The following is an 11,199-nucleotide window of genomic DNA, read 5'->3' on the forward strand; positions in this document are numbered from 1 at the left end:
TTTCCTGTATTTGACTTCAGTTAATCATATTTTTTTTTTCAGTTAATATTATTATTTCAATTGTTTTAATTTATGTTTTAAAGCTGGACCATCAATTAATTTGAAAAATTTTAGTTACTTTAATTTATTTTACTTTATTTAATCATATTTTATTCAACTATTATTGCTATGTATTATTATTATTATTATTATTATTATTATTATTATTATTATTATTATTATTATTATTATTATTGTTGTTATTATTATTATTGTTGTTATTATTATTATTATTATTATTGTTGTTATTATTATTATTATTGTTATTGTTGTTATTATTATTATTGTTGTTTCTTTTATATTTAACATTCTTTTATTGGAAACTTATTACACATCAAACGTTAAAGTCCTAACATAAATATAATTAATCAATACTTTTAAGTTTTATATTTTATTTCTTTTTATTTGTGTGTTGGGTTTAATGATCGTATTTGTTGGACTTTAAGACTGTAAATCGTCTCGATATTTGAATACCATGATTTTCAATTTTTAGGGTTCGAATTATCTCTTCAGTTTTATTGAAAAATAATAAGAATATTTGAAAACTCAACCATTTGGGTTAAGCTAATTTTGTATATGATTATTTAATTTACATTTTGCTGGATATTGTAAAGTGTGTTCTGACATTGACGTTGTCAAAACAAAAAGCAATCCAACTAAATTTGTGCTTTTAATTCATGATTTCCAAATATTTGTGATGTTATAAATTCTAAAAGTCCAATCTCATAACAAAAATATTTTATTGTTTCATAACAAAATTGAGAATTATGTTGTGTTTTTTTATGTGATTTTTATGTTTTATGTGTTCAGCTTTATTAGAAAGTGATAATTTTATTTTAAAACTTTATTTGATAAATTAATGTTTTTAAATTTTATCTTTTTATTTTTGTGTGGGGTTTTATTGAACTTATTTGTTGGGCTGTATAACTAGAAATGTATAAAAGAGAATACCATGAAGTATATATTCTTATTTACAAAATATAAATATTGAATTTACGTAAAGGGATGTAGGAAATAATAAAAATAAATAATCAGTTAGAAATGCGGTATAGGGTAGCATTGGGTGTTCCCAACCGCAGCGAATCATGGCTTTGATCTTGGAATTTACTTCCGTAAATGGTTGAGAGATAGAAGAAAAGTGGAAAGTTGAAAGAGAGAGAAAGATCGAGGTGCAGTGCAGTTTTTGGTACCCCTCTTGCCGTTGCCGGTAAAGAATCTCTTAACTTCCAAGTTTGATTTGCTTACTGCGTCACTCCCTCTGTTTCCAATTCACTCGACAAATTGCTTTTTCCATTTCCCCTAACATCGCACTCCCAACCGTTACCAACCGATAATGAATTTAGGGTTTCTTCCCTCACATCCATCTGTAAGTCTTCTATTTCTTCTTCTTCCTCTTCTTTGCTGATCATGATTTCTATGCGATTCCACAATTCCGATAACCCCAATTTCAATGCTACTTTTTGGAAGCACGAATTCAACTAATTGAGTATGTTTTGTGGTTAATTGACTTTGAATGTTGACCAGGTGCTAGGTCTGTAATCAGGAACCATGTCGAGGCCCATGTTGCTTGTCTTCTTGCTGATTATACTTATAATCACCTCGCAGTTCGAGTGGAAGCAGCAGCTTGTGGCCGATGTTGACTCCAACCCCACCGTATCTCAGAAGCAGCATCAAATTTCCAAGGCTGAAGAAACCGTAAAGGAGAAGGTCTTATGCTTTAAATTGCATCTCTATGTTGATATAACTAGTAGCTTGTGTTGTTTGATGTAGCATCTGCTTAGTGTGGTGTACTTATTTTACTCATCTGTCTACAGTTTTTGATTTGTGCTCTTTTTGCGCTGCACGTTGCATGCGGTACATTTCAGTTATAATAATCGAGTGAGGAAAATTTTCCCACTGAGAGGTGTTGAGATTGCAACACAGATGGTTACTGTTGCTACGGTAATATATTTGTTTGGATGAGTGTTTATGTACTTGGTTGTGTTTGGTTAGATCTATTCGTGTCATTATGCTGTACATGAATTTGGCGTTGTGGTTAGGTTCCAAGTACTCAACCGTGTTCCATTTTTGGTTCACTCATTCTTTATTATTAAATATTTTGGTGATTTTTTGGAGGGATGAAGGGGAGTTTGGTGTTCACTTTTCAAGAGTCTTTTTTATGTAGTCTTGTGGCCATACACCCCATCCTTCTGTCCCCTTAAGAAAGAAGAATAAAATAACAGCCTGCAAAATCAGTTGAGACTAAATGTATCCAGAATTTAATAATTTCATGAAATCAAGATGAGTGGTCTGAGCTTAGCAGTAAGGAACCTGTAATTAAAATAGCACAAAAATGGAAAATTCTTATCTGCACTTTTATTATTAATAATATTAATGAAGGAGTGCTTTCCAGTTGTAGAGATTTGGAAGCTAAGAACAGATTATATGTATGAAGAAGATGCAGAAAGGAATTGGCGGGAAGGAAGATAGGGATAGTGGAGTACTTTCCAACGGCTCTCTCTCACTTCCACTCATTTAGTGATTTAACTCTTATTGCTTCAATCAAAATCTCTCAAGCTAGTGTTAGTTGCTTTCCTTTGTTAGCTCTTTTTCAACTTGAATCTACAGCCATGAGTCACCGGTTTTTCCTTGCTAACCACCCCTGATTCCTGATGTGCTTTGGTGTGGCTTCTGTCATCTTGTGCACATGGCTAAGGAAGTTTTGGTAACTTCCAGCATATGTTTGGTTATCTGGAGTGCTTAGGTTCTGTTCCGTATAATTTTTTCAAAATAGTCATCTTTGTGACACAGAAAGTTTTATGCCCTTTCTTTGGTTTTTGGGACGTTCCCAACTTCCAAAATTATCATTCTGTCTAAAAGACTTGCATGTTTGTACTTCATACAGTTATAATGGAAATAATATGCCAATTAAAAACTCACTGGGGTAACAGTGGTACGGTGATACATGTATGGGCACAGTTTTGAATGTCTCATTTTCAAAACTCCCTGGTGCATGTTTAAAAGATTTATTAGTTGTTATTGGCTAATGGAGCATCCATTCGTTATAATGTTGCAACCCTTCCATTGATCATTCCAATATGTTGATCAATTGTTATGTGAAAGATTATTATATAGTAAATTTGAAACTGTAAGACACAAAATGAGATAGTTTTATTGTGGCTTATCTTCATTGTTCATATCTAGTATTATATTCACATACCATCCTCAATGTTTACTCCATTTATCATGTTATAATTTCTCTATAATTGAGATTAAGAAGTGATGGGTATTATCTACTGAGAAAAACGGAGCTAAGCTCCTCACAGCATAGAAAATAAAATACAAACTAGGAAAGAATAAATTTCAACACTTACTCTGACACATGGACCGGAAAAATCTGTTCTTCGCACTGAAGAAATCTCCCCCAATACCCCTGACTTTAATCTTGTCCAGTTGATCCAGCTTCATCAGTGTCCCCAGGTCTGCTGAACCACGTTTCAGATTCACATAGGTGTTTTTCATCCAGACAGCCTGGACATCAGTAAGCACCTCTTAGTCAGCTTGTTCAAGCAGAGCGGTGAGCTTGAACTGCTCCTGTGCTCTTCATGGATTTTGTTTGCTTTAAGCTTATTAATAATTAATGTAATTGACCAATGGTGATCTCTTGAAAGTGAGCCACAGGTGTACTTAGTTCTCCTCTGTTGAAACTAGCATCATATCCTTGAAATAAATTGCACCTGCCACCACCTTGTCATCGATTGAAATTTGATTAATCTCAGTCCTTTTCCTCCAGTCCTTTTCCTCCAGTCCTTCTGATCTTTACTGGTGAAATAAGGTACCTCAAGCCCTTTTCCTCCAGTCCTTCTGATCTTTCTCTTCTGAAATGAGCCAGACTCGCACACAGCTTCTTCATCATCTTTCCCATTGACTTTGGAAGAACTTCCTGCCACTTAACCTGTATATGTCATCCTTCATTTCAAAGCTTTAAACTTGACCACTCATCCTTATGGATACCATTCAGCTCCTAGGACCAGGAGAGCTCTGATATCAAACTCAATAGAGATTAAGACGTGATGAGCTTTATTTATTTTCATAAACGGAGCCAAACTCCTTATGCAGGTGAAAATCAACTAGAAACCAGGAAAGAACAATTTTAAGCTATTGTCTTGTCACTCAGCGGTGCACTTCACCCGTCTTACCCTTGCACTAAAATATTCTACTTCCCCATCCTATCTCAGTCTTCTTGTATTTTGAATGTCACTTGTCCCATTCAGTTATGATCTCTCTCTGTTTCAACTAATTACGTTCCCATTTTCTCGTTTCTGTTATCCTCTTCATCGTCCACATTCCCCAAGTCTACCTCTGAACCAATATCATCTCCATTTATAACATGAATTATGTGCCTATCCCTAGCTCCCAAAAATTACGACAGAATTGTCTTATACTATTTTAATCGGATATTTACTGATGTTTTTCTTGAATTGGGTGTTCTTGGACGCAGATTATTTTAGTTCAAGAGAAGAATATTCAAAGATTGAATGAGCTAGTACGGCATCTCCAGGAACAATTGCAACAGTGTAGAGGACGCAATGGAACTATAAATGGCACTGTAAGCCCTCTAGCTGAGCGGATTCTGGAGCTTGAGCGACAGCAAATTTTAGAGGATTAAGCAAACGCAGCAAGTGCGGCAATGATGTTCTTCGTTATGCTCAACCTGTGAAGTTGTTCCCTAATTCATTTGGAGGGAACGTTGTAGAAGATTTGGTCCTGGTTTGAATAACCGTTTTTAACTATAAATGAAAAGTGCAGTGTTCGAATATTGTTCTAAAAGTTGTTGAATGGTATAGAAATATGATCATCTTATACTGGTTTGATCATTTCTGTAGTTTAACATTTTCATTTTCTCTCTTGATTTCTTCTTCTACAGTCCCTTTTGCACTTATCAGGTTAGCAGTACACGAATAATCCACATCTTATTAACAAAGTACGGGTGGAAATACCGGTTAAGTCAAACAGACCGACTTATTTGACCCATTTAACCCATCCAAAAAATGAAAACGAAATTGTTGGTTTGTCATTTTTTTCATGATATTTTAGATTTGAAGTATTTTTTGTTGAAAACTAGTTCCTGCTTCTTACTGATAAATTAAATGACTGTTTTAAATGAGACATTTTTTTTCAATATTTTTTTTTTAATGTGTAAGATTTAAACTCATAATATTTCTTTAAAAAATTTGAGTGTAGTTTTATTTGATCTATGATATTTAAACTCAGAAGAGATTTAGTTTGAATAGTTCACTTAATGTACAAGATTTGATACGTTGGAGACCACTTTTCTATACTTGGCATTGTTTAGTTTTTACTATTCTCGCTGTAAATTAGTAATTAAAGCAATGTAACGAAGGTTAGTGTTAGATCTCTTGTAAGTAAGCATTATAAAAGGAGAAGCCAAAAATAAAGAGTCAGTAGAGTCTATATGGTAAATAGGACAGTTATTGTAATAGTTTTTGACAGTTTGCAGTTTGATAGTTTTCCATATTTTATAGGGCGAAGCATAACTGCTTTTAGGTAGTTATCAGAACAGGAGAAAAATAGAGAAAGGGAGGGAAAAAAAGCAGATTAGATTGGAGAGAAAATCTGGAAAGGGAGAGATCAAGCTCTCGATTACTTGGAAGATGCAAACTGTCTTCAGTGTTGTTCTATTTCAGTTTATGTATTCTGTGTTTTGTTTAATTTGATAAACTATCGACAAGATCTTGTGTCAGTAATTTAATACATTTCCTATACCAGTTGGTTTCTATCATATAACAGTCTATTTACTTTTTCAGTCTCGCGTCTATCATTTCATTAAATTACAGTTTCATTATAGAGTATCCTTAAAATGACATGATTTTAGATTCAAGCCTATGATAGACAAAATTAACAATTTTCTTTTGCGCATTCACAAAACTAAGTTTACTAAGGCATCAATTTTCAGTGTAAAAAAGGAGGGTGGTACGGATGGGTGGATGGTGTTTAACTATATCTTATCATTTATGAAGTAATATTATATATATATTATAAGCTTTATATTTAATGAGTATGAAGTTTTCATTTCATCTCCATCTATATTAGATAATGAATATATTTATATCCACGTTCGTATTGTTTTCTTATTATTTCTAATATTAATTGAATAATATTATTTACAAAAAATACAGTAAATAAAACACAATTATTAATTACTCAATGTAGATGGCCAATAATCAAAGATTCTTGTAAGGTTTCATTGATGAATTTCAACTTATTGCTGAATTTAAGTGTAAATTTCATAGTTCAAACCCAAATATGATATATTATTTCTAAGATTTTCTCGAAAGTTTATAAGATTAACACTTCTATTATCTTTTTTATTAGCATTTATAAATTTTATAAAATGAAAAATAATTTTTATTCTCATCATTTTAACAAGTCTCTTTATCTCAAATTAAATATCCTTTACTATATGATATTTTTGCATTGAAGATGTTTAATTAATTATGAAATTTATAGGTTTTACTTCTTGTCATTATAAATGTTCTCGTATTACGTGTATGGAAAAAAGAATTGATTTCGAATTTCTTGAAACTCACGTTAGGGACCATCAAAAGTCCTTGTACTTTGCTCATTTAATTTATTTTGCATTACAAGTTTATCTGCTGAGTCTGAAAGTTTGCTATAATAATATAATTGGAAAGAATCAGCGTGTGCTTTTGGATTCCATGTCTCTCCTTTTTAAACCTACGTGTCAAGTTTTAAATATTCTTAAATGTCGACAAAATAGAAATGGTCATATGACAAAAATAATTCTTATTTATTACTTACATGTGCCTGAAATTTTGGAGTAAGCTATGTACAGTTAATAGCTATTCACATTTGTAAGCACTGTATGAAATAAATGTATCATAATTATCTAACTCGTCAAACTAGCTAACCTTTAAGTTTATTTGCTTTCCCATTAATTATCACTTATGTATTAATTCTTAATTCACTTTAGAAATTTTCATGCTTTTTTGCTAAGTTTTGTAATGGATTTTTTTCTCTTGATATCATAGATTTTGATCTGTTAATATTACAAGAGAGATTTCTTGTTATTATGGACTTTAGTAGTAATAAAGAGAAAATTTATTATACAGTTTAACAAATATCTAAGAAACTCAATTTAATGTTCATGAGAATAATTATTGTAAAATAATATTAAGATAGTTTTGCCCAAAAGAGAAAATCATGAAAAGTTAATGAGGTGATTGGAGAATGCTTTCAAATCCTTGATATGACATATCATTTAAATTGTACTCTTTATGTACTCAGTTTATCTAAAAATTTAGTTTCATTATTTAAATTTGATATTAATGAGTATGATTTTTATTTTGAAAATTTGTATTTCAATTTATTTAAACATGACTATCTCTTTGATATTAATATTTTCTTTTATTGCAATGATTTATATGGATCAAAAATGGATATTTTATATTTTGAAAGACTTACGACTCTCCATCATAATATCGACACAAAATACAACTTAATATATGAATGTTTGACTTTCTTGTGAGATAAATGTTTCGGCTTCTATAGAAATAATGGAAGTATTAATAAAGAATAAAATTCTTTTAAATGTAAATTTTATTGATCTAATTAATATTTGTGTTGATTATATTAAAAGTAAAATAAATAACACATAAGGAGAAATGGTTATAAGAAGCATCCTACTTCTTGAAATTTTGAAGTGATACATTTGTGTACTTTGATGTTTAATTATTTTGAATTTTTTTTATCTCATTTATGGTTATTATAAATATATTAAAACGGATGTGCCACATCTGTTAACGGATGTTCACATCCGTTGCATTTTTGTTTTTTAGTTTAACATTTTTATCTTTTTTGTTTTAAATTAATATATAAATATAATTTAATTATTTTAAAATTATTACTTAATTATTTATGAATTAATTTTATTTTATTTAATAAAATAATTATTATTAATTTTAATTTATGTATTATTATTTAAATAATAATTAAATTTTTTTTATAAATATATGAAAACGGATGTGCCATCGGATGTGGCGACATCCGTTGCCTTTTTTTGCTTTATAGTTTTTAATTTTTTATATTTTAAATTAATATATAAATATTATTTAATTTTTTAAAAATTATTATTTAATTATTTATAAATTAATTTTATTTTATTTAATAAAATAATAATAATTATTTTAATTTATATATTATTATTTAAATAATAAATAAAAAACTTTTTAAAAATCTATTAAACGGATGTGGCCACATCCGTTGAAGTTTTTTTTTTAAATAAAAATAATAAACTAAAATATAAAATATGTAAATGGATGTTACGGATGTCAACATCCGTTGAAGGTGAAACAAATGTTGACATCCGTTTTATAGAAGGACAAATAAGGTATGGAGAGGTGCAGGGAGTGGTTGGTGGTGGTGGAGGGAGCAACTCTCTTCTAGAAAATGTAGGCCCAAAAATAATCAGATCTATTTGGTCTAGTATTTTTCTGGTATTTCTAAACGGGCTAGGTTGGGCCAGGAAAACCCAATTGGCAATCCTCTAACAAAAGATTGCACAAAACAGAACATATGATAATGATGACAGTGACGGCATTGAATAGTGAGAGATTTTCTTCCCAGTTTGAATCTTCAAACCTATTAAGATAACATAAATGAAAGTTTTAAGGATAGAGCAATGTAATGGTAAGATAACCTATTTACATATTTACAGTTTGAAATTGCAATGCAGACCAGTTTCATAAAAAACTATAACAAAGTTGTTTTTTTATTAAAAAAAGTATATTTTGACATACATAAATTTTTATATTTATTTAAATTATTTTTTTTTATTTTAGGAAAAGTATAAAAGTTTACTTTTTTTTATTGTTATTTTATTTTTATAATATCTATCAAATAAATGTAAATGTATGTGAATTGTTATTTTTTTTATTACATTTTAAAAAGTCAAACATTCAACTTCCTTTGTACAAGTTATAATCTTACAAACGTTAGTTGAAATACAGAGAACAGTGTGAACAAACAAAGTAAATAAAACTCAACGATTTCTATTAGTTTGACAAAGAGACGTATCTGACATTATTTATAACAACTGAGTATACTTTCTTAAGACTTTATGCTTTTAACTTTTCTTGGCTTAGCTGTTTTTTTCTTAATGTTCTACTTGTTCCAAGCTATTACAACGACCAGTTCAAGTTTCAAACTATAATTTGCTTTGAGATTTTTAAAGATTCTTTATATTTTTGTTATCAACAGTTTTTAATGGTATGAGTTTTCCCACGAAAAATAACTATGGTTTCATTTTACTGATTAAAAATCAGGAAAACGCTTAATCACACGAAGGTAATTAATCTGCACCAAAAGAGAGAAATCTCCCGTGATTAGATTCTTTATATCCAACTATATTTGTGTTTGTTTATTCAGCTTCGGTTACTTCTAAGTCCTTAATATTTAGTTTTTCAATATGTTTAAAGATATTTCAATGTTCAAACTCTGTTATAATCCTTTGATCAACGGTCAAATCTTAAATTTAAGATAAATGTTATCATTTATTTTCTTACCTTAAATTTATATTTATAAATTTTGAAATAAATTTATGATTAGTATCGACTTAATCATATTCTACTGATTAGACAGACCACGTACTATAAAGTGTTTTTTCGGTCAAAGATACAATGTTTGCTACAAAATCTTGTATTCATTGACATGAGCTTGCTTTTGATATTCAAAAAAGTCTTCTGACATGCAGATTTTCCAACACAATTTTAATGGTAACTAATGAACATCATCTAAATGAAATTTGCAAATACTTAGTGAAATAAACAGTGTTATGGTAAATATATTTGCTTAGGAGAGGAAGGAGAAGGACAGCAGAAAGGGTGCGAAGATCAAACACCATGAGGGCCATTACAATTAAAGAGATCAGGAAAAAGCAAAGGGAAAACCCTAACAAAGTAAGACAAAGACAAAGACCAAAATAAGAGGCATCAAGTGCCACACCAACCAATCTATAAATGGTCTACGAATTCGGACAGATGGAGTAGTCGAAAACTGACAGCAATATTTATGTTGGGTACGTAGCAGTAGTTGATCATTAAAAGATTCATATGGAAACATAAGATAAAAGAAAAAGTTAACCTCTATCTCAATCACTGCTATATACTAAGCATAGCTTTTTCACAACCTTATCTGGAGAGTTAATTAATACAAGTTTTTTGAAAAGTAAGAATAGTTAGAAATTTGAACGGTAAGTACTTCTTTGAGACTTAAAAGTCAGAATGATATGATAAATATTATAAAGGGATAGTTTGAAAAATGAGGTGTTTTAAATCATAGTTCAACCAATAAATAATAGCATTAGACTAAAAACTCAATAGAGAATATGAACTGCAAATGAGACCTAGACGTTACTGTAACTGTTTGTAACCTGACAGCTCCCACACATTGCATCATCTGCAGCCTGCACACCACAATACAGCAGCATTTATACCATCAATACCCCATCGTTGAACCACACACAGTGGAGAAAGTTGTCTGTACCATAATTGTAACTATTCAACCAAATCAAAAGTAAAATTATAGCTTTTATAGTGCTCTAATTGTGACAAAGTTTATTAATTATTAGTCTTAAAACTAGACCTGTGTTGTCATTCCCATTGGAAAAAATAGAATCAAACTTAAACTTATCTTGCACCGAGGATAATTCTAGTTTATAGAGAAATTTTTCTATTTTTTCTCTCTATTATTTACTTGAAAAATTATTTAAAATATCCTTCATACACATTAGAATGAATTCATGGATCAATTAACTTGTATTTTCAGGTTTGAATGATTTATAACAGTCGACTCGAAAAAACTGCTTCCTATGAAAATCTTTTCGAAAAAAAAAATACAATCTAAGAGAGAAGATCGTGATTGAGTTAACATTTAATATTGAAATTTGATTTGACGATAATTTATAGTTTGTTCAACTGTTCAACTATACGCATGGAATAGTCAAATTTGGCAATTTATGAATCCAATTAGCTTCACCAAACGAAAATATCCTGATTGTATGGACCAAACAGCTTTTCTTATTCAATGTGCCCAAACCGATCGATATTCAATGAAATGAATAAATACGGATCGGAGACTTTT

The 11,199-nt window shown here is 30.0% G+C and overlaps 1 protein-coding gene across 1 annotated transcript; it reads left to right on the top strand.

Moving 5' to 3' along the window:
* Positions 1 to 1,156: 1,156 nt before the first annotated feature.
* LOC108334104 (uncharacterized) lies at positions 1,157 to 4,903 on the top strand. The gene is made up of 3 exons (XM_017569749.2): positions 1,157 to 1,405; positions 1,564 to 1,746; positions 4,520 to 4,903. The coding sequence occupies exons 2-3, from the start codon at positions 1,588 to 1,590 to the stop codon at positions 4,685 to 4,687; spliced, it is 327 nt and encodes a 108-aa protein (XP_017425238.1). The 5' UTR covers positions 1,157 to 1,405; positions 1,564 to 1,587; the 3' UTR covers positions 4,688 to 4,903.
* Positions 4,904 to 11,199: the final 6,296 nt, after the last annotated feature.

The sequence above is a fragment of the Vigna angularis genome, chromosome 11 (genome assembly GCF_016808095.1).
Source record: "Vigna angularis cultivar LongXiaoDou No.4 chromosome 11, ASM1680809v1, whole genome shotgun sequence".
Classification (NCBI taxonomy): domain Eukaryota; kingdom Viridiplantae; phylum Streptophyta; class Magnoliopsida; order Fabales; family Fabaceae; genus Vigna; species Vigna angularis.